Source organism: Onychostoma macrolepis, chromosome 08, assembly GCF_012432095.1.
Source record: "Onychostoma macrolepis isolate SWU-2019 chromosome 08, ASM1243209v1, whole genome shotgun sequence".
NCBI classification, from domain to species: domain Eukaryota; kingdom Metazoa; phylum Chordata; class Actinopteri; order Cypriniformes; family Cyprinidae; genus Onychostoma; species Onychostoma macrolepis.
In genome coordinates, this window is record NC_081162.1 from 9221728 (window position 1) to 9249427 (window position 27700).

Here is a 27700-nt window from a genome sequence, read left to right on the forward strand (position 1 = left end):
ATAAAATCTATCCTACTTCCTCTGTATTACCTCACACTGACAGACAGAATAGGTGTTGTTGAGGTACAAATGTAGGTGATTGTGCATTCAAATGGATTCATCTGTTGCAGAAGTACAGAATGAGTTGTCTTTGTTGTGAATTTCAGTAAACTGGGAAGGTTTTTTTTTTTTTTTGAGAGAGAGAGAGAGAGGAGGCTGACTGCTGGAAGTTACAGTAATGATCTCTTTTATCCAAAAACATCTAGGACAATTTTATTTCTCATTATGTGACTCATCTGATTCTGTGTGGACACTTCTGAAGTCTAAAACCTGTTTACTTTAAAACTTTAGCCATCAGCACGGACCGCAAAGCCACCGTCTTGTTGTTGGTTTAATATTCAGCGGCTATGACCCAGGCTTGTTTGTATAACGCCGACCATATCTCATTCCCTACTGACAGGGATGCCACATGGTAAACAAAGTCTCATTACATTTCTCCCTTGAAGGGGCACAAAGGCAACAGTGAAGTATGAATTTCAAATGTGCTTTTACAGTTAATATAGCCCATAGTAAAGGGAAAAGAAACAATATATGCATAAGGTAATAGGAAGAAGAGAGAAGATAACAATGTCTTGAACTAAGGTTGCATTGGGTATGTTTAACAGTGTTTTCCTTTGAAGGAATGAAGGGTCGAGAAAGAGGGAATTGGTCTCAGTGGCTGAAGGTTACGTTTTACACTCTAACTTGTAAAAATCTTTACAGTTTTGCACAAGTTTGTCAGAACACTTGTGCTCTCATAAAACGTAATGTCCTGTAGCAATATATGCATGCTGCAAGATTGAAAATTAGAAGTGTAATACACATTTCTTCAGTTTTTTGAGGAGGTCATCAAAATATTGACTTTTCAGTCATGAAATATTAATTATTTAAATATGGTAGTCAAGAACTTCATGTAAAAGACATAATTTTGTAACAGTAGAACCCCCTTAATATATATTATAATATTTATAATAGTATTTATTAAATTATTACATTACAATATTATTGTTTTTACTGTATTTTTGATCAAATACATGTAGCCTTTGTGAGCATGGTGAGAAAAGTTTTAATTGGATTTTTAAAAATTGTAATTAATAGTATTGTAATAATACAATATTTTAATAAAATTTTTATTACAATAAAAAAGGAGATTTTTCTCACCATGCTGAAGGAGTTATTAATTTAGATTTACAGTATATAGGCTATATATATATATATATATATATATATATATGTATATGATAAATGTAAACGTGTCCAACACTGTGATTTTTTAAAAGCAAAATTATTTTGTGATTATAATTTGATTATAATCTGACTAAATGTAAGTATTTTGAGGTAATTTTAATTTTTTTTTGTTTGTTTTTTTTTTAGGAAAACATCTTCACTGGTGATATTGTCACTGATATTACAGATGTCCTTAACGGTTTCTTAATTATAAATAAATGAATGAACAAATACATACATACATGCATACATAGTTGTCCCACTACTAGTAATATAAAGTGAAAAAAAAAAAAAAAACAATTATAAACTGAATTTAAGCAACATTTTGTAAGCTGGATAGTCAACGTTTTTTTTTTTTTTATGTTTGAGCTACAGGAACTGAACATATAGTCTTTGCTAATTTCAGCCAGAAATCTCTAGAAAGCTTTTACTGCCAGGTGTGAGGAACTCTGCTATCATTGGCTCTGCATGCTGTCTCAGAGCATCGCTGCATGTAGCTATCGCTTCATCTCCCCTAAGGACTTAGCCTGGCAAATACACCCAATCATTTCCAATGCTGAACTCAGAATAGAAAAATGCTTGGGGCGATATGGACAAAGTGAATCCCAAATAATATAAGGTGTATTTAACATGTAAACTGCATTAAAATATCCAATCGCAACACAAACTTAACCACAAACCGCAATATTTAAATTTCTTGTTTACATTTTCCATTATGCATAATGTTTATTATCATAAAATCATCAATCTTACTCATGCATTGCCCCAATTCCATTTACACACATATATGGGTGTGTATTTGTGTGCACTTAGGCACTGCATGTTCTGAATATGAGCAGAAAGCTCATAAAGTCTCGCTTTTATTACTCGCACTGTTATTACCTTCTTCTTCGGCCTGTTGTGACAGTAATGGTTGGCAGTGACTATAAGAGTGGACCTCCATTATAACACAGAGCAGCGAATAAACACTACATGGAGACACTAAATGCAAGGAATGGTTATGAAAGAGACCGCCATCGTTCAACCTGTCAGTCCGAACGCTGTTTTATTGGCACAGAAGATTTGATCAGGAGCTAGTGTAAATCTAGAAGACACTATCGGTATAATAAAACTGCACGACTGTGTTATTCCGAACCTGTAGAGATTATGGCCTCATGCCACCATAATCTCTTTTCTGCTATTTTGCAACTACATGTCTTTCAAACATTCAATTTTAGGGGTTGAATGGGTAGCAAGCCGTCAAACTAAAATCCATGATGTTGGATTTGATTATGCAGGCATTTTTGAAGTGGTTTCTTAATCTAAAACACTACATTTGCTATATTTTGTGCACTGACTGAAATATCTTTCAAATGTGTGTGGCATACAAATCAGAATTGTTTGACTATGCTAATTTTGATCAAACACAGAATGCTTACCACCATTTTGTCATATGATTTGGTATTTCTTGTATATCCACAGTGGTTGTTATGCAAAACCACCTTATTTCTCTTATTAAAAATGCAACATTTTATCATTGTCTTAATCAATTCTGAATGTTCAACAAGTTTTTGTAAACACATACAGAAATAGTTTAACTATTTATTTTATTTTATTTTTATTTATTTTATTTTTATTTTTTCAGAAGACTGTGTGCACCCAACTTCAGAGAAACAAAATTTCACAAAATGGAAAGATTCCTGTTTAAACTCTGAAGCATACTGAAAGATGAAATAAATAAATAATAACAATAATAATAATTCTCACAGACCACTGTGCCTGAAAGGGTTCATTTAATTTATATTCTACTTTTTTTTCTATTCTTCTATTTTTCTGCTTTTGTTTTTCTAGTGGTTGATTCTGTTTGAAAGTGTTTCTGCTTGCCAGGCTTGAGGGATTTGTCAAAAGAAATGAAAAAGAAAGTGAACAAGTTGGAGAGAAGATTCTCCTGTTAATAGAGTCTTCATCACCACCTGAAATGACCCATGAAGAGAGTCTTATGTCATGTCATAAAAAGCTGTGTCATATTTCAGGCAGACAAATATTTTTCACCCTGGCCAGATATCTATCAAACTGAACACAGTGTGAAACACAACGTGAAGAGGCGCTGTGAGATCCTGAACTGTTGGCCTTCAACAATTCAACACAACAAAGCATTATGACAATGATACAACTGAAAATGAGTCTCTTGATCTGATTCGTTTAATAGTAATTAATTATAAAGAAGCCCGATTCTGCTAGCTGCTAAATAAATGAATAAATACGTAACTAAATGAATAAGGTAATATTAGTTCTACTAATCGTTACTTTATATCTCAGTGTGTCTTCCCAAAATTCACAATTATTAAATTCACAATTGTGAACTTATTTTTTCTTACCTGTAACTTTTTAAATCACAATACAATTTTATCTCTTGCAGCTGTGACTTTATTTGTATATTTTGATCTTATAACTCCGAATGTGATTTTAGCAAGCTAATGTGTAAAATCTCAATGTGACTTTATATTTAACGATTTTGAATTGTATTCTTGTAATTTGATTTAACATCATAAAATGTGATTCACAAACCAGTGTGTAAAAGTGCAATATGTCTTTTTACTCTCACAATAGCATTTTTTTCATGTAATTGCGACTATAAATCACAATGTAACTTTATGGGCCCTATCAGTGTTTTTTGCTTGTTTCAGCCCGACGCAGTTAACATTTTCACGTCCAGCGCCACATTGTTTAAATAGCAAATTCACTTGCGCTCATCCTGTTTGCCCATGGGTGTGCTGGTCTGAAAACAAGATGTGTTCAGGCGCATTGTTGGCGAGTTGCTATTTTGAGGCAACTGAAAACGATTGCACCATTGACCAGCTAAAACCTGGTCTAAAGTCAAAGGCGCAGTATTTTTTTATTTGTTTAAAGGGCGCATTAGTAATATGCGATTATAGGCAGGTGCACACGGGGACGGGCAGCAGCACACAAGCATGCCAATTATTAAAAATTAAAGGAAACAATGTAAAAGATTATTGTTGTGTACGCTTTAACCTCGCGCACGAGCAGATCCATTTCCTCTCTGGAGAAGCGTTCAGTCTTCAGTCAAATTCTGCCATGTAAATAGTAAATCCGTCATGGCGCAGGCACAACTGGCTTTTAAAAGGAATTGGAGATGAGACTCTGATTGACTCTGAGAATGTGTTTTTATAACAAACCAACGTGTACAATCTCAACATGACTTCATATCTTACAATGTTTTTTTTTTCCAAGTAATTGTAACTATAAATCATAATGCATCTTTCTATCTTACAATTGTGACTTTGTTTCTTGTAATTTGACTTCATATCTCAGAACGTGATTTTAACAAACCAAGTGTCTCACAATGGTTAATTTTTTTCAAGTAATTGCACCTATAAATCATAGTGCAACTTGCAATTTAGATTTTTTTTGTAATTTAACTTCATATCTGAGATTGCATTTTTTAACTAATGCACAAAATCTCAATATGATTTTGCATATCAAAAATTTTATTTGTTTCACTTATTGTGAATCACAGTGTAACTACATCTTGTAATTGTCTCTAGTAATTTGACTTCATATTTCATAACATTAATTAAAAAAAATAACAATGCACAATTCATTCTTTTTGAATTCCCCCATGTGTGTTTAAGGTTTTTTTCTTTGTCAATACTATCAACTTTCTATCAACTATAGAGAAACATCAGTAGCACTCCCAGTGTTATATGAATCCAAGGCTTTGTATTGCAGCAGCCGGACCACAAAGGGATGACAATTAATGTTGCCGGATCCTAAATATGGCACACAGGGCTGTTCCACTTCCAGATTGGGAGAGATTCCCGCCAGGGAGCGGATACGGGCTGAGTGGGTCCGCCAGCTTTACCCTCAATATGTCAGTGTTAGTGCTGCGGTCCGCTTGTTCCTCTCACCCTCTGTAGTAAATGAACAGACACAGCCGGTCTGGAATAATGACTTGGGCTGTCACATCAAATCAAAAGGTGCCATCTCAATCTGTGAGGGCTTTGAGAGAAACGCAATGAGACGTATCTCAGGCCTCCTTTTTTTCTGAAAGGATTTCAAAGGTTTCATTACAGAGAAACCACAGCCTTTGGATCACTGTCTTGATTTGATATGAAGAAATAGTTAATCCAAAAATGGTTTGGAAAAGCGTGACACTGAGTAAATGATAATAGAATGTTCATTTTTGGGTGAACTATCCCATTAAATCAGTCTTTAATTTGTCCAAAACTAATTTTCCCCTTTTATGTTGTCATATTTAATCAACTGAAGATGTGATAACCATAACAATACATACAAGTATGCAGTGCTGGGCAGTAGCGTCGCTACAAGTAGTGATGCTAGTAGTTTAACTACATTTCTCAGTAGCGTCGCTGTTTTTTGAACCAAACAGCTTTTCAGTAACTTTCAACAAAAGCTAACGTTACATTTGTCCAAAGCATTTCTGAAACTCAAGCTCAAATCAGAACACTGATCCTGGATCAGTAAGTGATGCCTCCGCCACTAAACCTCGTAACACCATTGGCTCCTCAAACTGTCAGTCAAACCTCATTATTCCTCCCGCCTCTCTCGTGAATGAAGTGCGGCGCGCAGTTTGGAGCATCAGTTTGTTTGCAGTCTGAAGGTAAATAAAGAACTGTTGATTTAATATACAGCGTTTTCTTTACTCAAAAAACACTATACTGTATTTATAAAGACTAATGTTTTTTTGTTTGTTTTTAAGTAGCAGAGAGTGTCTTAGTCTATCATTTGTTGTTGAGTCACAGCCAAATAGCTTGTGCGAAGCGCTGAATATTTTATAATATGACATTTTGACCAAATAACAGAAAAAAAAAAAAAAAAACACTGAGCGCCCACATAGCGACAGACCCTGCAAGTTCATGAAAACGTAAATGTGATGCACGTAGCCTACTGCCTCTGATATGGTGGTAATAAAGGGGAAATTTAGTTCACAATGCAGTAAACTAATGACAACAAACACAACTTTTGATTTTAAATATACATTAGTAAATGTTGAAATTAATATTAAGATTAATAAATGCTGCAGAAGTATTGATCATTCTTAGTTCATGTTAACTACACTAGTTAGCTAATGTTAATAATGAATCTTATTGCCACACTTTGTATAAATGTATCTGTATACAATAAAGCCACAATAGCCTACTTCCAGCCAACAGCAAAAATTGATTTATGAGGTAAATCCGGCCCTGTACATGATTATTTTTTTTGACAAATTGGTTTGTAACAGTTGTTGAATAAACAATTAACCAGGGGCCTGTACCACGAAGCCAGTTCAGCTGGCTAGCCAGGTAAGTTTCAGTTTAGTTTGCACCAATCCTGGGTTTTAGGTACCATGAAAGTGGCTTGTCTTTTAGCTGCGTTAATTGCCATAGTGGCCGTTTCTCAAACGGAAGGCTGTATCCTCCGGAGGTCGCATTGGCAGGCTGCATACGTCATCAAGCCTTGTTTATTTCAGTTAACTGAGCATTATATTCGCGATATAATTTTTTGCGAATTACACTTAACTAAGAATAATGGTCAAATTTATAACTGTTAATATTCTAAAATAAGATCTTCTTTATGACATATGCAGCCTACAAATGCGACCTCCGGAGGATGCAGCCTTCCGTTTGAGAAACGGCCAGTAACTTACACTCCATGGCTAACCTGCTCCGGGGCAGGTTATGTTCTGTGTTAGGGATCTCAAAGTGAAATTGGACCAATCAGATGTGAGCAAAGTGACGCATGTCTGACACACAAAAAAAAGTCACTCCCCCAGTTTATCTTCCTACAAATTAAAGGTCACTATAAAGTACCGTATACAAAATACCTTGTAAATTACAATTCACATATGACTTAGATCATTATAATATGATTTATATTATTATTAATCCATTAAAAACAAGCACTTTTAGTTTAACAATTATTATTAAGCATTTATTTTAAATTAATATTAATATATACAGATAATATGTAAAATAAATAAGTGGTAGAATCAACAGATAACACTTTTAAAATGGCTACATGTCACCTTACATGTTCAAGTCTCTATTATCAACTATATTAACTAACTTCACAGGTTTCACTTGTGGCTAGTACTTCAAGTGGAAATGCATTTAAATTCCTAATATTCTTTTTTAACAAAAAAGTTTTGAATCTCGCTGGCTCTCTCGCGAGAAGTGAATCATGCTTGTTCTGTGTTGTGTTTGGCTGTTCGCCGCTGATGTCACACATTCATGCGCACACACTCCACAAACTCAGGATCAAAGCCTGAGTTGACAAAGAAAGCTGACAATCAGCATCATGGTACCAATAAAGCCAGACTGGAGTGGTTTGGTTTTGACAAACTCAAAACTAATCCTATAACTCTGAATTTGTTCATCTGCCACCATGGTACAGGCCCCTGAACTATTATGCCTGTCTATCTGTTTGACTGACAGTTTTATTGATGACTGAGAGAGTACTGACTTGGTATGATGTTAGTTCAATATAAAAATTATTATTATTATTATTTTTTTTTTAATAGCTTAGATGTGGTAAACTACTTTTGCCATGTTGCTTTAGCTTAGCTTGCTACATTTTCCAAGTAGCTTGCCCAAGCTTCATTTAATGAAGAGTAACTGTTAGCTTAGCTCACTACATTTTCCAAGTAGCTTGCCCAACACTGCAAGTATGCAGCAAAGACATTAAATGCTACTTAACTGACCTCTTAGTGGAATTACACGATCACCTAATGTTTACACCAGCAGCTAATGGAGGCTGTTTGTGTGTCCACATTTCCCAGCTGCAATGTTTTTATGTTGTATAAAGAAAGAAGGAAAATATGCAAACTCTAAACCTCAGCTGCTACTCACAGCAGGCCTTTCAAGACACAAAAATGGTATTATGCAACAAATTGGCAAGAAGATTGATCTGACAACCCTATTGAATGCATTATTTTCTGTAGGGCGCTTGAGATTTGTCATTCACTGGCTATTTTTATTTTATTTTTTTTCAAAAATCTGAATAAAAATGAGTTATTCTGGTTGTTCCTGGCTCTGTGAGGCTTTGGTAATAGATTGGAGGCAATATTTCTGTCCTCTGCTGTCTGTAATGACTGCTGTCAGTGAATTAAACATTAAACTTAACTCATGCCAAGGTGACAAATGCCTAGAGTGGTTTTTATTTTACTGGAATAATCACTTGCTCCTGTTTCTTTTTCCTAGAAAGGAAAAAGACTAATTTATCTTCATTTCACCTTGTACATAGTTTGGAATGAGCTAAAAGCAAAAATTAGAGAAAATAAACTTATTTTTCTGCTCTTGGAACATAATAATAATTAATTTAGTGCTGGATTTATAGTTTCATATGAGAGAGGGCAATGAAAAAGAAGTTAATATCAACAACAAACAGTGCAGTGCATTGCAAAAAAATTTATACATAATACAAAAATAGATCGTAATGAAAATGTTGATGTTTACCTGAGATGATCGACGCCAGGCGAAATGCATCTGAATGTCGGTGAGGCGTCATGGGTTCGTAAGGAGACGGCTCATAAAAGTCCTCACCTAATAAACAACAACAAACAAAATCAGGATATTAAAATCATGTTCAGATTTGTACATATTCACTGTATGACCTCTGACCTTTAACCTCTTTCTGAAAAATAGTGTGTAAAACTACATGGAGATTTCCAATACAAAAGCCTCTAAAATCTCGGTCAAAAATGAGAAAACGATACTAAGTGAATGCTCTCCTCACATAGTATATGTTCATCAAGTACTTTCACTTCAAATGCGCTAAATCCCAGCCTCAACACATTCAGAAGAACCAGTACTTATATAGAAACCTATAGTATCCAGAAAGAAATGCTAATTTTAAAGAAAAAGGTCAGACGTACTTAGAGCTTTTGCATCTGAACTCTTCACATATTATACAATGGAAATAAATGCTACATGGCATTTGTATGCTACATTGTCACCTGACCTCATTATGCTGTATGTTTAGTGCAGTGATTGACATCCAATTATCAACGGGTAAAGTTTTGCATTTGATTCCAATTTAAAAACGTTTTCCGATAAAATAATGAGCCAAAAACAATAATCTTAGCTAGTATTGCTTACAGTTCATTCATCACATTGAAAATGGAAGGTCAAGTAGAGTGCATTGTATTGTGGGTTACATACTGACTTACGAGTTTATAAATTTTACAGGATAGTGTCATACCAAATGGAGAACTTGATTTTTTACTACACAAAAGCAGTTGACTTTTCTATCTGCAGGAAAAGATGTTTCAAATGCACCTCTTGTTTTGCTGGTAGCTTTAGCATGTTTAGCTACACTACTATTGAGTGTCCAACATTTCACACTTTTCCTCCCATTGAAGAAATACATCATCCAGGTACTACGCCTTTGCTCCTACTGTACAATAGTGCAAATGGAATACAATAGCGCAAAAGTATGTGAAATAGGACCCACTTATAATATTGCATGTAGAAAATATGCATACTATGCACAATATGTTCTGCAAATTGTAGAAATAAGTGGTGTCATTATATGCTGTTTTAAAAAGTCATACAACATCCCTTGTGAAAAAGAAGTACATTTTATACTTAAAACGGAGTACTTTAAATATACTTTAAAAGAATATACTTGAGTGTGAAACAGATGTAATGTTTTCAGATACTTAATTGTTAAATGTTAATTACAATTAAATAAAAATGACTTAAATAAAAATACTTAAAGGCATCTTATTATGCAATTTCATAATGACTTCTATAGTCTTTGAAATTTGTGTACTGCTAAATGTGCTGAAAAAGTTTTGGTAAACTACAATATACTTCAGTTTAGTTTTTATTCAAACTTATGTCATGTATTTAAATTAGTGCAGTCAATCGATTTAAAAAATAACCAATTAATCACACATTTTTCTGTAATTAATCGCGATTAATTGTATATTTATATAATGTATTTATATTGTCATAATTTCATATTGAATCTCCAAATTAATGTAGAAACAACATTTTAAATACATGTTTAATGCCATCTGTTTACCAAGTAGCCAATACTGCTACTGATGTCTTTATTAAATGCATTTCCCCCCTCAATTTTAGAATATAGATTAATTTTTATTCAAGCTACAAAACTAATCAGCAAAGAACAGTGAGTGACTTCTCTTTTTCTTTTGTTCTTTGATTTACATCAATGACACAGTATGCAGGAGGTTTCACTTTAAAAGCAGTGCTGTCTCTTTAAAACCGGATGCACATGACGTGGATCTGACACGTCTGATTTTCTCCCAACTCTTCACAGTCATTTAGGAATTTTTCACTGATTTAATACTGTTACTAGGTACAAGCACTATCATTATGCTTGATAGTGTGTTCAGATGTGATAGATTTGAAGCACTTTGCACTAAAAGCGCACATGCAATAAAATTAAGTGCACTTTTTTCACAAGGTTGACTATACCATATATCTGGTGAGGTAATTATGTAAAAACTGTAAAAACTTTTATCTCAAAAACTGTGAAACTGCATATTCAACTGAACCCAGTGCAGTCAAACTTTTCTGTGAATACTAGCTTTGTGACTCTTGAACTGAGTTAGAGAGAGACAGAGAAAACCCTCAGCGATGAGTGTGTGAAGCTTGCACTTGTCAAAATTAAAAATTAGCCATCCTCTGCCTGTGGTTCTCCCTTCTGACTGTCTCTTTCGGGAGCTTTAATCCAGAATTTAAAATTCACAATCATTCCATGTGATTCACACACCTGCAGACTAGCGGGGGGCACCCAGGTTCTATTTTCTGTTGGGGAATGCGGATCATTGGAGTATTTAAGCTGTGTCAGTCTCATTTTATCATACCGTGAGCTCCACTGTCACACAGCGGTTTCTGAGGCGGATGGGCTATGTGTGGACATGTGCATATGTAGAGATGTGATGCAAGATGGCATATGTCTTCAGATAGTCCCTAACTCACATTAGATCACTAACATGGAACAGTGCATACTAAACATCACTCCACCTGCTGACCGAGTGTCAAGGACTCTCTCTGCAGTTAGACAGACAGACAGCACGGCATGAATTATCCTAACTAAAATGAACAGACCACAGTATAAAATGTCTGGTACAGTTAAGTCAAAAAGCAAAAAGAGTTAGTTATACATTTAAAGACATTTGAAAAGGATTGGGAACCCTCTTAGATTTGTCATTCCAGTTATTCAAAGTCACAAGAAAGTACTGCAGATAAACTGAAAATGGGAAATATTAAAGGGTCAGTGACAAATAAAACATGTCAAGATCGTTTGACTCTAAAATGACTCTAAAAATGTCATGTTATGTAGCAACATATTAATCATTATTTTGTGAAAACACATTTTAGCCATTATTTATAAAAACAATCTGAATTTTAATTCAGAAATGAAAAACAGTATATCAAATAATTGATCAATTAATTACTATATCCAGACAAAAAGGTGTCATGTCATTGATCCTAAAGCTTAATATACAAGGGCATACCAACAATTTTATTCTGATATAAAATATTTTGGATAACTGTAATTAAACATGATCTGCAGGGTTTGAGTTGTGGCATTATTTAAAAACAGTGTCCGAAGATGGAAAATCAGTTACTTTTATATTACCAATTTATAATAGACATGAAAGGTCATAAAAAGTCATAAATATCAGCAGAGCATGGATGACTGATGACCTTTTATCATTTGTGTCAGAGACACTAATAATGATTTTAACACTCCAGAAACCACAAGAGTGAGCAACATCCCACAGGGAAGAAAAATCACAGATATCTTCTCCTTAATATCTCAATTGTTTCTCCTAGACAGTAAGATTAAATGGAGAACAAACGGAGACATTTGCTTTCTCTGACGTTTCTCCTAAAAACAAAAAACGAAATTTCACGTGTCAAGAAAACTTCAAGTCTTTAACCAAATGGCAGACTTAACATGAACTAAACAAAAATAAATAAATGATATTAGTTATGCTTTCCTGATTCATTTGATGTCTGATTACTCTTACTGCATGTCAATAATGGTCTCATTTGTGTCTATTTCTATTTCTCCCCAAGTAATTTTACGAGAAGCATCTGAGAAGCTGATACTCCAGTGTTAGATGAGAACTCCATTATATATCCTGAGTTATGACAAAGCAAACGCCAAGCGATCAGCTTTTCCTCTGGGACTCTTATTTTTTCTTCTTTGTTGTGACTGCATAGTTATGTTTGAACTTGACAACACAAAGTACAGTGTGAAGCTGTTTTAAATAGCACTTACTAAATGCACAGAACATCTGAATTAGCATATGTCCTTTCCCAAGTGACATTTCAATCTGAATAAGAGCTCCATCTTTCACTCGCTCTCCCTTTGCCGATCCTTCACCGGCAATCATCGCAATGTGAAGTGAACTCTGATGGTCATTCGGAGAGACAGCCTATTACCTGAGTCCACAGGGAGTCTGTCTCTGTTTTTCCCCTCATGTCTTTCTCCCTCTCACTCTTTCTTGTGTTCTGTCTCTTTGTCTCTGTTATGTGTCTGTCTCTTTTTGTCAGTAAGCCCAGCTCAGGAGTGCCGAGGTGACAGCTGAACAGGCAAAAGTTGTCTGACGGTTTTCTACTAGAGAACACTCAGCGTCTCACTGTAGCGTCAGGTGAGAGATGCCAAACTGCTCTCGGCTTCCACAGCTGCACGCGGCCAATCTTGGCAGGATTTTTAACACAGCATTCCACTACAGATTTGGATTTCTTCTTCAACACCGCGAGTGGACATACAAGAGTGAATGGGGCAAAAGCAGTGGTTTCTGAACATTAGCTAGTCATTCTCACATCATTTTACACTTATCCATCTTTGCCCTAGTGTCAAATGTTTTTCTGTTAAGAATATATGTTTATGTATAAATGCGCTTTATAAAGTATAAAGGCGCTTCACGATGCTATAGAAGAACATTTTTTGTCTAAATGGCTCCATAAAGATCCTTTAACATCTGAAGAAACTTTCTGTTTCACAAAAGCTTCTTTGTGGCGAAATAAGGTTCTTCAGATTGTAAAAAGGTAAGAAAGAGATGGTTCTTTAAAGTACCTTTGACTGCATGGTTCTTTGTGGAACCAAAAGTGGTTCTTCTATCGCATCGCTGTGAAGAACCCTTTAAGCACTTTTATTTTTAAGAATGTTGGTTGCACAGATGGCATTTTAGCTTAGCATAAAAAGTGACATGTTTACATGACAGTTTGCATAAGAAAAACTACTTCAGATTAATTAATTGGCACATATGGCTCTAGTGTTGGGTATCCACATTGTTTCTAACATATAATGTTTCACATTATTGTCTATAAAATCGGTCCTAACACCTCAAATTATAAATCATTATTAAAGGTAATACTTATAAATTATTACCATTGCAGATTTTCTTAATGTAAGAAAATCATTTTGAAAATTGATATGTACTTGCCAGGGACGGAATTCCAGGTATGAGGCCCCAACACAATAACTATGGGCTCTTTTACGCCTAAGCCTTATTTTGCTCGCTTGCTCACATAGTTATAGTTCATTTAGCCCGTCACAAGCAGTAATTAGTCAACCTGATGCTGTTCTAAAGCCATATTAGGCTACCTTTTTTTTTTTTTTCTGGATCACAAAATAATATTAAATGTGTGTGTGTGTGCGTTTTTGTGACAAATGAGGACATACATTTGTATAATGACATAAGTATTACAAGGAAGGTGACTTTTCAGGACATTACCCCATGTCCCCACTTTTCAAAACGCTTATAAATCACACAGAATGGAGTGTATTGAAAATCTGAAATAGCACAAAATTTCCTGTAAGGGGTAGGGTTAGGTGTAGGGTTGGTGTAGGGCAATAGCACATATAGTTTGTACAGTATAAAAACCATTACGCTTATGGGATGTCTCCACTTTTCACAAAAACAAACATGCTGTCCAAACCTGCCTGGCCCTACGTGGCAATGAGTCTTTCACATTGCTGTGGAGGAATTTTGGTCCACTCTTCTTTGCAGAATTGTTTTAATTCAGCCACTTTGGAGGGTTTGAGCATGAATGGACTGTCTAAGGTCATGCCACAGCATCTCAATCGGATTTAAGTCTGAACTTTGATTTGGCCACTCCAAAACCTTAATTTTGTTTTTCTTGAGCCATTCAGAGGTGGACTTGCTGCTGTGTTTGGAATCATTGTCCTGCTGAATAACCCAAGTGTGCTTGAGATTGAGGTCACAAACTGATGGCCGGACATTCTCCTTCAGGATTTTCTGATAGAGTTCAGAATTCATGGTTCCATCAATAATGGCAAGTCATCCAGGTCCTGAAGCTGCAAAGCAGCCTCAGGCCATCACACTACCACCACCATGTTTCACTGTTGGTATGATGTTCTTTTTATGAAATGCTGTGTTGGTTTTACGCCAGATGTAACGGGACACACACCTTCCAAAAAGTTCAACTTTTGTCTCATCAGTCCACAGAATATTTGCCCAAAAGTCTTGGGGATTATCAAGATATTTGTTGGCAAATGTGAGACGAGCCTTTGTGTTCTTTTTGGTCAGCAGTGGCTTTTGCCTTGGAACTCTCTCATGGATGCCGTTTTTGCCAAGTCTCTTTCTTATTGTTGAATCATGAACACTGACCTTAATTGAGGCAAGTGAGGCCTGCAGTTCTTTAGACGTTCTGGGTTCTTTTATGACCTCCTGGATGAGTCGTCATTGCGCTCTTGAAGTAATTTTGGTAGGCCGGCTACTCCTGGGAATGTTCACCACTCTTACAAGTTTTCTCCATTTGTGGATAATGGCTCTGACCGTGGTTCACTGGATTCCCAAAGCCTTAAAAAATGGCTTTATAACCCTTTCCAGACTGATACGTAAACTATTTTGTTTCTCATCTGTTCTTGAATTTCTTTAGATCGCGGCATGATGTGTTGCTCTTTAAGCGTGCTTCACTTCGTCAGACAGGTTCTATTTAAGTGATTTCTTGATTCAACAGGTCTGGCAGTAATCAGGCCTGGGTTTGGCTAGTGAAATTTAACTCAGTTTTCTAAAATAATGTGGTTAATCACAGTTCTTTCATGATTTAACAGGAGGGGGCAATTCGTTTTACATGTAGGGCCAGGTAGGTTTGGACAGCTTTTTTCCCTTAATAAATTAATTCATCATTTAAAAACTGCATTTTGTATTTACTTGCATTATCTTTGTGTAATATTAAATTTTGTCCGATGATCTGAATCTTTTAAGTGTGACAAATATGCAAAAAATGGGGGCAAAAAGGGGGCAAAAACCTTTTCACGGCACTGTATGTATATATATATATATATATAAGGATGCATACATAACATGATATATATAACAATACAGGTGAGGTTCATCCTGTGCTTTGGATTCCCTGTACTCTTTTGCCTTTCCTTGCTTCAAGATATGCACTGTAAACCATTAAAAAAGAGCTCAAGTCCTGAGGTGATGAAGATGAATATATAAAATCTCTCCTGCGCAGGGAGCAACCACTTTGATGGATGTTTGTTGGAAGACCATAACCATAAAGAATCATTCCTCCACAGTCTACTTTCTACCCTAGTCTGTTCGCTGTGAAAAATAAACACATAATCGATGAGCACAGTATAATGGAGGAAGTAAGCTCAAGAATCGGCTGCTCTGTTGAAAGAGGTCTTATCACAAAAATGAATATTTGAAGTCAGGCCTCAACTACGGGGTGATTCGCCTGTGTAGTTAGTCGTAAAAATACAGAGAGTGGATTTTTTAGAACGGAACAAAATGATGATGCAGTAGAGCTCCCAATCTGCAGCTAAATCACAGTGTGGTACGCTTCACTGATGCATGCTGGATAATTGCTTTCGTATAATTGTTTGTGAAGGACCAGAGAATGAGACCGCACCATTATCCTTAGACATTCAAAACATGTGTGACCTCTACGACATCTCCTGACAACATTTTCAAATAATGTCACACCATAAGACACTGCAGACCCTTTTCGTACAAATACTGTAATGAGTGTATACTAAAACAGCAGATTTGCTTGGTTCCTTGAATGTTTAGCTGTAATCCATTTATTTTCTTTTTTTCTTTTACTTCATTGGCATAAGAATGTAGTTAACGCTCTAACAGCCATCCTTAAGCAACACATTTCTCTTCAGTGCTGTCACCACCGCCTTTGTTCACAACACTGATGTTTGGAGCACAAACTGTGTCTAATAAGCCCTGGCTATCCTGTTAATACTCCATTAGGTCAGCAGGAAACATGTAATTCAAGCAAAGCAAGCACTAATGTCTCTAAAGCATCAGCCAAGTCATTCAATATCAACCTGACTGAACAAATCCTTTGATCCAGTTCCAAAACAGACACGGGATACAGAAACAGACTGAGATTCAATCCACAATGTCCAATAGTTTATTTTAGAGACATCCTGTTAGGATACTTACAAAGTTCCTGAATTTACATAAGCCGTGTTTGTGTGTGTGTGTGTTTCCTCTGGAGTACAAAAATGTGCCCTAAAGTGAGCTAAAACTGGCAAAACATCCCTGCAGGGGGTGAACATGATTTCACCAAGTGCAAAATATTCCTGGATCAACATCCATGTTGATCCTGGAACAACATTCCAATCAACCAATCAGAATTGATTTGGACTTACAGGACAGTTTAGGGGGAAGTCGTGGCCTAATGGATAGAGAGTTGGACTTGTAAACCGAAGGTCACGGGTTCAAGTCTCAGGTCTGGCAGGGATTGTAGGTGGGGGGAGTGAATGTCCAGCGTTCTCTCCACCCTCAATACCATGACTGAGGTGAGACCCTTGAGCAAGGCACCAAACCCCCAGCTGCTCCCCAGGTGCTGCAGCATTGGCTGTTCACGGTGTCTGTGTGTTTGTTCACTTCTCACTGCTGTGTGTGTGTGCACTTGGATGGGTTAAATGCAGAGCACAAATTCTGAGTATGGGTCACCATACTTGACCACTCTCCTTTCTGAAATGTCAATTTTAGCCTTACAACCAGAGTTAGGTGCTTCTACACCCTTGTTATTCAACAATGACAAATTATGTTGATTCTGGAACATGTCTTACTTGGCAAAATCACGGTGACCCCCTGGAGGGACATACAAAGATGTCATCAATTACAATACGCTATAGATATTGTATATTATTCTCAAATACAGTAAATATTTTATTATTATTATTACTATTATTATTATTATTGGAAAGCAAAATACTTAAAATAATTATAATGAAAAATATTTAGATTATATATGTATACAGTCATGGCCAAAAATATCGGCACCCTTGGTAAATATGATCAAAGAAGGCTGTGAAAATGCATCTGCAATGTTAATCCTTTTAATCTTTTATTTAACAAAAATCACAAAAATCTAACCTTTCATTGGATAATAAGAATTTAAAATGGGGAGAAATATCATCATGAAATGAATGTTTTTCTCAAATACACGTTGGACACAATTATTGGCACCCCAATAAATTCTTATGAGTAAAATACCTCTGAAGTATATTCCTATGCATATTCACAATTTTGAGCACTCCAGGGTGATTATGAAGATGAAATTATCCAGCCATGGCTTCCTGTTTCACAGAAATATAAATAGGACGGCAAACAAAGCCCAAATTTCCTTAATCATCCATCACAATGAGAAAAACCAAAGAATATATTTCTGATGTGCAGCAAAAGATAATTGAGCTTCACAAATTAGTGAAGTGGCTTTAAGAAAAGAGCTAGAGCAGTGAAAATTCCCATTTCCACAATCAGGGCAATAATTAATAATTTCCAATCAACGTAAAATGTTACGAAACTGCCTGGAAGAGGACGTGTGTCTATATCATCCTAATGCACGGTGAGAAGGAGAGTTTGAGTGGCTAAAGACTCTCCAAGGATCACAGCTGGAGAATTGCAGAAAATAGTTGTCTCGGGTCACAAAACCTTAAACAAAAAAATTGTCAAACAGCACCTACATCACCACGTTGTTTGGGAGGGTTTCAAGAAAAATTCTCCTAGCTCATCCAAAAACAAACTCCAGCATATTCAGTTATCAGACTGGAACTTCAAATGGGACTGGCCTCTATGGTCAGATGAAACTAAAAAAATTAGCTTATTAGCAGTAAACACTCAAGATGGGTTTGGTGAACACAGGGATAAAAAGTACCCCATGTGTACAATTAAATATACTGCTGTATTTTTGATGTTGTGGACCTATATTTCTGCTGGAGGTCCTGGATATTTTGTTTAGACACATGGCATCATGGATTCTATCAAATACCAACAGATAAAAAATCAATAAGTGACTGACTCTGTTATAATGGGCCATGTTTGGATCTTCCAACCGTACAATAATCAAAACACAAACTTCAAAAACAACACAAAAATGGGTCACTGAGCACAAAACCAAGCTTCTGCTATGGCCATTCCAGTCCTCTGACCTGAACCCTATAGAAAATGAGTGGGGTGAACTGAAGAGAAGAAGCTGGGAATCTAAAGGGTCTGGAGTGATTCTGGACTCTTGTCAGGTGTTCTCTAACCTCATCAGGCATTATAGGAGAAAATTTAGAGCTGTTAAACTGGCAAATGGAGGTTTCAAAAAGTATTGAATAAAAGGGTGCCGTTAATTGTGGCCAATCTGTATTAGAGAAAAACATTTATTTCATAATGATATTTCCCGCCATTTTAAATTCTTATGATCCAATGAAAGTTTAGATTTTGTGATTTTTTAAAATAAAAGATCAAAAGGATTATCAATGCAGATTAATTATCACAGCCTTCTTTGATCATATTTACCAAGGGTGCAGATATTTTTGGCCATGACTGTATATATATATATGACTATTTAATTTGCAAAAACCGATAAATCCATTTTTTTTTTTCAGAAATCACATTTTTTTTATTGCGCATTCCAAGTAATATCAATCAAACTGCAGTTGGGTAGTTTAAACAAATAGGCCTATAGGTAATTTACAAAATTAAAGTTTATTGAAAGTATGGGTTTTTTTACATATTAGAAGTATGTTTTATCGCAAAAGCAGATAACTCCAACAGTCGTTTTTTGGCAAAAGCAGATAACTCCACATTTTGTATATAGTATATTTATAGTCAAAATCTATCAGTAAGATAGTTGTGTATAGGTTTATATTGTTTTACTTCATTGTTGTATGGCTGTATTTATGTAGCACCGTGGTCCTGTGGGGCACGACATTTCGTTCCACCGTATGCCCCCACATGTAGCGGAATGACAATAAAGCTCAACTTGACTTGACTTGACTTGATTTCATGTTTTAGAGTTTAAAAAAACACTAGTTTAATCTTTGTAATCTCCTCAGATGATAATGTAGATGTCTGACAAACGTTGTTGTTGTTGTGATCATAGACTGTATGGATGCGATTACGTGCAATACACAGAGCTTTTTCTTCACCATTGTAACATGCTGCTTTTGCAAGGTTTCGTGAAAACGTTTCAGCTTTTATTTTCCTTTTTCGCCCTGAATAAAATATCACAGGTTCATCAAGTTCGTTGAAATTATCCACCATTGATCACTTTTAGTCAGCTTTGACGAAACTCCTCTCAGCTAGCAGGTTGTTTCATAGTGAAAGTAGCCTTGTCACCTGACCTGAATACAGTGCACTGATTCGCTAAAATGGACTTGTCGGCTTCTGTTCAAAAACAACAAGGGCGCTTGTCAGCTTCTGCAGTAAAACGTGAACTCGCGATGTGCGAAAGTGGACAATACCGGCTGTTTTGACAAAATGTGTTAATATGCGCTATATGTGGAGAATAATGCACGGCAATCAGCTCATTGTTTTTGAAAGTGGCGTTTATCGGTTTTTGCAAATGAACTCTTCATATTTATATGTATACACTGTGTACATATATATAGCAATTGAAGTCTATATGTGACCCTGGACCACAAAACCAGTCATAAGTGTCAATTTTTCGATTTCTACATCACCATGAAGGCTGAATAAATAAGCTTTCCATTGATGTATGGATTATTAGGATAGGACAATATTTGGCCGAGATACAACTATTTGAATATCTGGAATCTGAGGGTGCAAAAAAATCGAAATATTGAGAAAATCACCTTTAAAGTTGTCTAAATGAAGTTCTTAGCTATGTATATTCAAAAATTAAGTTTTGATATATTTACGGTAGTAAATTCACTAAATATCTTCATGGAACATGATCTTTACTTAATATCCTAATGATTTTTGGCATAAAATAAAAATGGATAATTTTGACCCATACAATGTATTTTTGGCTATTGCTACAAATATACCCCAGCGACTTAAGACTGGTTTTGTGGTCCAGGGTCACATATTATGTCCTCAATATTTAAAAGCAATTTTAAATGCAAATATCAACATTAATCTAAACATATAACAATACACACTAAAAATATACACTTTTGAAAGGAATATTTTTTTACGCAGATTTTACAATATCATAGTGAAAATTCATCTAAATTCATAAAAAAATTATCCAAATTCCAAGATGTAGAGTTTGCATGACATCCTCTCATTCTTAAAAATCATGAACAAAAGTCAGAAAACAAAAATCCCAGACTGCACTTTATAGATAAAAGGTCAAATCTGAAGCCACTAAACTGAGCTGACTAAACATAAAAGACAAGGCAGAATTTCCTCTAAATTGCACTTGTAAAATACTTGTAAGCTTATATTAATACAGACTTCAGAAAAGTCCTGTTAGACGATCGAAAGAACCACTATCACAGCTGCATTAACGCCTATTGTGTGTTGCAAAAAATCTGTACATTAATTAAAGAAGCAAACCTCTGTTTATCAAGAGCATTTAGGCACTTCAGCCAAGACTCCTCTAGGGAAATCAAGATGGTAATTAGGAGGTAAAGATCAGAGAGTTTTTGAAGAATAGTGCAGCCGCAACATTTCCACTGAAACACACAGTACAGAGTGACTCTAAAGACCTGCATCAATAAACACAACATAAACATGTGATTGATTCATACTCAGTAGTTCTAAACCATATCGTACTGCCTCTTGAGACAAGTATTCATGAATCAGAGTTATACTTCACTACGAGTAAGGCATAGCAGTGTCTTTTCAAAGGATCGCATAGTGTTTCCCAATCTTTTTGTCTTCCTAACCCAAATATCTCCATAGGGCCACCAGTAAGGCTCATGTTCCAAACTCAAATCCAAAATGTGTTCCTTTAACCCTTAATATCTATTAAAAATGGCCAGACGAGTTTACATTTATAAACAAAGCAGGCATTGTCAGGTAAAATAAGCAGGTTTTTTAATGTTATAAGAGTTATACATGAAAACACAATATACTGTATGTATCACATATATATGTAAATGTGTATCATGTATATGTATATATATACACATACATACATATATGTACATCTGTATCATTTATATGTATGTATGTATATATATATATACTTCAAAATTGTATTCATCAAACTAATTTCAAAATAATACCATTGTCTTGGTTAGTAGCGAAAATTATTATGCATTACCTTTGATCAGCTAAACCTCATTAAGGGTGCACCGCATTATGTTCAGTAATAAATGATGGATTTATGATATACCTCAACAATACGAGGGTCTTTACATTCTTCCAGAGAGATGAGAATTAAATTGGAATCTCAGCCCATTGTCCATTTTTCTGTTTGCAGCAAACAGAGGCAAATGAGAGATTTGTGAGGGGGGTGAGGACAATAATCAGTCTCTGTGCGGCTGACATGTTTGAGTTAATTTAATTTCACTGGGCCGCTCCTCCTGTTCGACCCAGTGATCATTTTTTACTCCACCCTGATTCATTCGCAGCTGGGGTATTAATCAGGCTCAAGTCAGGATTTACCGGAGATATGCCTAAGCTCACTGTAGACACCAGGAATACAAGAAAACAAAGAAGCTATTTGATCACGGGAACAAGAGAAAAAAGTCCAAAAAGTCTTTAATTGAGATGCTCACTGTTTTTGTGCCTTTCTCTTCCTGTCTTCTTTTCATGCTGTAATTTTCTTTTTTTTTCAAAATGACACACTACTGTAGGCAAATATGTCTTCTCTTAATTTTAGTTTAGGTCCAGTGTAGTTTTCTTTCTTTTTCTTTTTCTGTTTGTGTGTGTGTGTGTGTGTGTGTGGTGTACTGGCTGTTGTCAGACTCCTTGTGCAAACAAAAATCTCACTAGATTATTACAATTAATGGCAAAATGACACTACAGAAAAAGATAGAAATAACTGACTTAAAACCATTTTTTAGCTGGTGAAAATACTAGTGTTCTAATAAGTTTGGCCACCACTGTATCATAAATAATCTTTTTTTTTTTTTTTTTAAATACAAAAATGCTGTAAAATTAGTTTCCATTTTCATTTTTGTGGAAACAATTTTGCTTTGTGTTTTTGTTATTTTTACTTTTTTTGTTAACACTTTAGGGACCAATTCTCCCTTTTAAAGGGATAGTTCACCCAAACATGAAAATTCTGTCATTAATCACTTACCCCCATGTCATTTCAAACCCGTAAGATATCCTTTCATCTTCGGAACACAAATTGAGATATTTTTGATGAAATCCGAGCGTCACCCTGGCGCCATTTTGGAGAACATAACAATGCAAAGTGCTTTTCCTGAAAATAAACAACGCATGCGAATAGTGCTGCTGACGTAGAACACGCATGCACTGCACCTTGTTTACGTTCAGATAAAAGCATGCACATACGTTGTGATAATATCCAAAATGACACTAGGGTGATGCGGAGAAGAATTGTTGAATACAGTCGTTATTTGTTTTTCTTTGTGCACAAAAAAGTATTCTCGTAGCTTCATAATATTACGGTTGAACCACTGATGTCACATAGACTATTTAACTACATTTCTGTGCCTTGATCATGGTAGTACCCTTGCTGTCTACGGAGGGTCAGAGATCTCTCGGATTTCATAAAAAATATCTTAATTTGTGGTCCGAAGAAGAACGAAATTCTTATGAGTTTGGAACGACATGAGGGTGAGTAATTAATAACAGAATTTTCATTTTTGGAACAATCCCTTTAACTTGCTTATTAGCATGTGTATTACTAGTATATTGCCTGTTTATTAGTACTTAACCACACTGAGGGTTGGCAACATCATGACCATCTTGATTAACATGTTTTATTTATTCATGGTATTTTCATTTCATTATGATACGCAACTCTGGGGCATATTTAATCATGCTCTATAAGTAATGGTGTATTAAAAATGAATAATATTATGAAAGCACTCAAACGGTTATTATGAAAACAAAAACCTAGGCCCACAAATGTCAAAACAACTATTTTCAAAAAATAATGTTGTACTTCAACAGTGTTGATGGAGTTTACATGAGTTGCTCTTGTATTGACTTGAAAAACTGCATTGCAGGTATTTCTTTAGAAGGTTACTTCTAAACTAAAATCTAAAACAAGACACGCAATGTACAATTGATTTTACATGGTTCTTTTGGAAAGAGTAAATAATGGATTTGGCTGTATTTCCTGTTGTTTTTTAAAAACTCAAAACAGTTGTTGCACCATGAGACCAAGAATTTTCAGACCTTTGATATGATTGACAGCCAGTGTTTAACATTATGTTACCTGCCAAAATACAAACACTACAACTGCATAACCGCATGATTGAGACTTTTATAATGGGGACATATAAATAACAAAGAGAAAAACATAAACAATTCAGCTATTCAAATCCATAATTAGGCCACCTACTAACATCTACATTTGGCCAGCAGGTATAATTGAGTTGGGTTTCAATGCTCCTTTCAGAGCAGCATGTTCGTACACTGATTTCTCATTTGTTTACTAAACATTTTCTTTTTTTCCCACATTCTTTTTGGGAATTTTTTTTTAAAAAAGCTTGTTCAAATGGGAGTTGCATAGTGAGGTGAAGAATAACCCTCAGCATATTGCAGAATAATTGCCTTTTTCTTTCATTACATTTTCTAAGAGCACATCCATTTCCAGTTTAATGGAGCTAAAACAATCCTCTACCTGTGAGCCTATATTCCTCCCAGCAAGACTGCTTGTCCTTTTTGCCTGGCAACCATGATCACTCGTGTTGTGGTGGCATTTGTTCCTCAAACTACATCATTCCAGATGAGTGGGACTATTGAACAGCAGGAGGGAGACTCTCTGAAATGGAAAGTGCCAAAAGGCATAACTGAAATAGGAAATCTTAACTGGCAAACAAGAAGAGTTCCCATCTCATCTTTATGTTGAGGGCATGGATGGGTATATATTATTGTCATTGTTGTTTTATTCATTCAGTCGTCTCCAACTCTTCCAGTTCTTCCAGTTGAACTCCAAGTTCTTCCAGTCATCTCAGTCATTAAATATGCCACTAATGTACACTACTGAGCGTTTGTTTTGCAGCTGCATGTAAGCTAATTCCTTAAAACTGCTTTACACCAAACAGCATAAATGTTCATGAATGTGAGATTTGTCTTTGTCCACCCTGCTGAAAAGACCAGGGGCCTGTTCTTTGTATGCTGTTTTTTTTTACAGTATGTAACACATCAAGGATAATATGACGTACTGCAGATTGTATAACTGTGCTAATTCATCTCTAGATAATTAGGTTTTGATTATAGTATCTGGATTGAGTAACACACATTTTTAGGTTGAGTCTGAGATAAAGACACGTTACTCCGTTTATTGAAACAAGTACTTGAAACCATGATCACAAATGAAGCAATTGGTCAAGACCAATATAATGATAACCTTATGAAATAAAATATGTAAAAAAAATTTTTTTTAAAACACTACCCCAACACACTGCTCCAAATTTTGGGATTGGGATTTTAATAATAATCATAATAATGCAATTTTCTTGGAAAGAAGTTAGTATTTTATTTAGCAAGAATGTATTAAAGACATTTAATGTACTTTTAACCTTTCTACTCAAAAAATAACAAAACAATAGTAAGGATAACACAAAAATATGACGCATAATAATAAATGTTTATTGGGCATTAAATCAGCATATTAAGCTGATTTTTGAAGTATCATGTGAGACTAAAGACTGGAGTAATGACTGCTGAAAATTCAGATTGCATGTTTAATTTTGAAATATTAAAATGAACATAATTAATATTAAAATAAAAAATATACAGTATATATTTTAAATTGTAATAATATTTCACATTACTACTACTGGTTTTACTGTTATATATACACACACATACTGTATGTATATATATATATATATATATATATATATATACATATTAGGGGTGTGCAGCGGAGCCATTATTTGTATCTGTATCTGTATCTGTGACTATCTCAGAATTATTTGTATCTGTATCTGTATTTGGATAGATCCGGAAGTGGGCGTGGAAGTTCATCGAATTACATGAAAATGCCATTTTAAATGCAAATATGTTCGATTCGTAGTTTTCATTTAACAAATATGCCTTGTATAACTAAAGAAAGTATTCTTTTTTTTTTTTATTATAACTTTGTAAATATCTTTTATTTAAAACTTTATCAAAAAAGAAAAACAACTTTATTCTTCTTATTTTCCAGTGAAACTTTGTGTACAAATTTGACAAGAGACAAGCATCCACAATCTTAAATAAGAGCACTAGTAGAAAAAAGAAGCTGAAAGAAAAAATAAATAAAAAATAGAAATGGAAAGAAAGTGTTCAGTAGCCTACTCATAGCAGAATGATAATAAAGCTGGCTTGAACTTTAAGTAACTTAGATCATGTGTTGCAGGAGTCTGTGATCATTTACGAGTTTTTTATCAACAGAGCGCAACAAATCATTTGGACCCTCCAATAGCCTCGATCAAACATCACTTTTCTTCATCTTGTATAATTAAATGTAATGCCATTCACGAAAAGGTCTAATGTAATGCATTTTTTACAGTTGGATTTCGAAAAGGTTTGAAGTTAGTACCGTTTTTAGTATATTTTTGTCAAACTGATATAACTCCAAAGCTCTGATTTCTGATAGACGTGCATTGACCCCAACGCGGCTATTATCATTCATATAGGCTAGTTTACACTCATTCACTTTACACATCCAGGCCCATAGCCATGAGGTCCAGGCCTCCGTAATTGTTTCATGTTCAAAAATAAAATTTGAAAACATGAAAAATTATTTAAAATCATGTCGCTGAATAAATTCATGTGGCTGACTCGCAGCAGCTGTGAAACGCAGGAGTGAAGGAGCTTGGCGCAAGTGCAGACTCCGCTCCGCGATGTTGCCAGATCTGGTTACAGTTTTCCCCTGTATATAGTACGGGAACTTACTGTCAACCTATTAAAGTTTTTTTTTTTTTTTCTCCCTCATTACTGGCACCTACTGGCGTTTTAATTTAGTTTAAAAGTATAATTTCCACCATTTCTTATTTGTATATTCAAACATTTTTTTTTAAAGAATCTCATAATTTAATGTAGTTGTATTTTTCAGTGTAAATGATTTAATTTGATAATTTGATATAGATAATAACAATCACATTATTATAATTGAATTTATAGATCAAATGTAAGAATTTGAAATGAAAGTTAATGAGATTAGTGGGAAAATGCCCTCTATAAAGGTAAAAAAAAAAAAAAAAGCCAGATGAGAACATTGTATTAGAATAAATCATATTTGCAAAAAACAAAACACACACACACACACACACATTATACATATATATTTCCATTGTCCTCATTTGTAAATCGCTTTGGATAAAAGTGTCTGCTAAATTACTAAATGTAAATGTAAATATATATATATATATATATATATATATATATATATATATATATATATATATATATATATATATGCTCGATACCATAGAGCCCCCACATAACAAATCTCAATTTAACCCCTGTGTATATATATATATATATATATATATATATATATATATATATATAAAAATACACGCATAGATTACCAGTTTTAATCCTGAACATCAACTCGATCAGAACTTAATAAGAGCTAACCAGCATAGTGTGGGTAATGGTGCTGGTCTAAGCTGCTATTTTCAGCAGGGAATATAATGTGTTGTTCTATCTTTGACTGTAGTTTTGCAGCAGTTGCTGGTTTTGGATGCACAGTGCTGTACAGTCATAAGGTATTTCCCCAGTCTAAACCCTGGCATTTTCACTCCGGCTGCTCTGAGTCCTAGCCCAGCGCCCAGACTGTTTTAACATTACACCTACAGCCTCATCAATCTTACAGTTCTGTCTCGCAGCATCTCTACTTACAGTAATGGAAATCATTAAAAAGGGATTCACAAGAAGATACAAGTGCTGTGCCTGTCATCGTATTTCTTCTCCGCTGTAAACACACAAACACACACTGAAATGTTTGTAGGGAAAATGTGGGAGTGTGTGTGTGTATGTGTGTGTGTGTGTGTGTCCGTTTTTGTGACAAATGAGGACAAATTTGTATAATAACAAGGGTATAACATAGGTATTACAAGGAAAAGGTGACTTTTCAGGACATTA

At 35.0% G+C, this 27700-nt stretch overlaps 1 protein-coding gene across 2 annotated transcripts in view; it reads right to left on the bottom strand.

The window, feature by feature from the left end:
• gfra2a (GDNF family receptor alpha 2a) overlaps positions 1 to 27700 on the bottom strand; it is a 95813-nt gene that overhangs the window by 55184 nt on the left and 12929 nt on the right. For both annotated transcript variants that reach the window (XM_058784955.1, XM_058784954.1), the window contains exon 3: positions 8703 to 8789. In XM_058784955.1, the coding sequence (XP_058640938.1) occupies positions 8703 to 8789 (87 nt within the window). The remainder of the gene's footprint in view (positions 1 to 8702; positions 8790 to 27700) is intronic.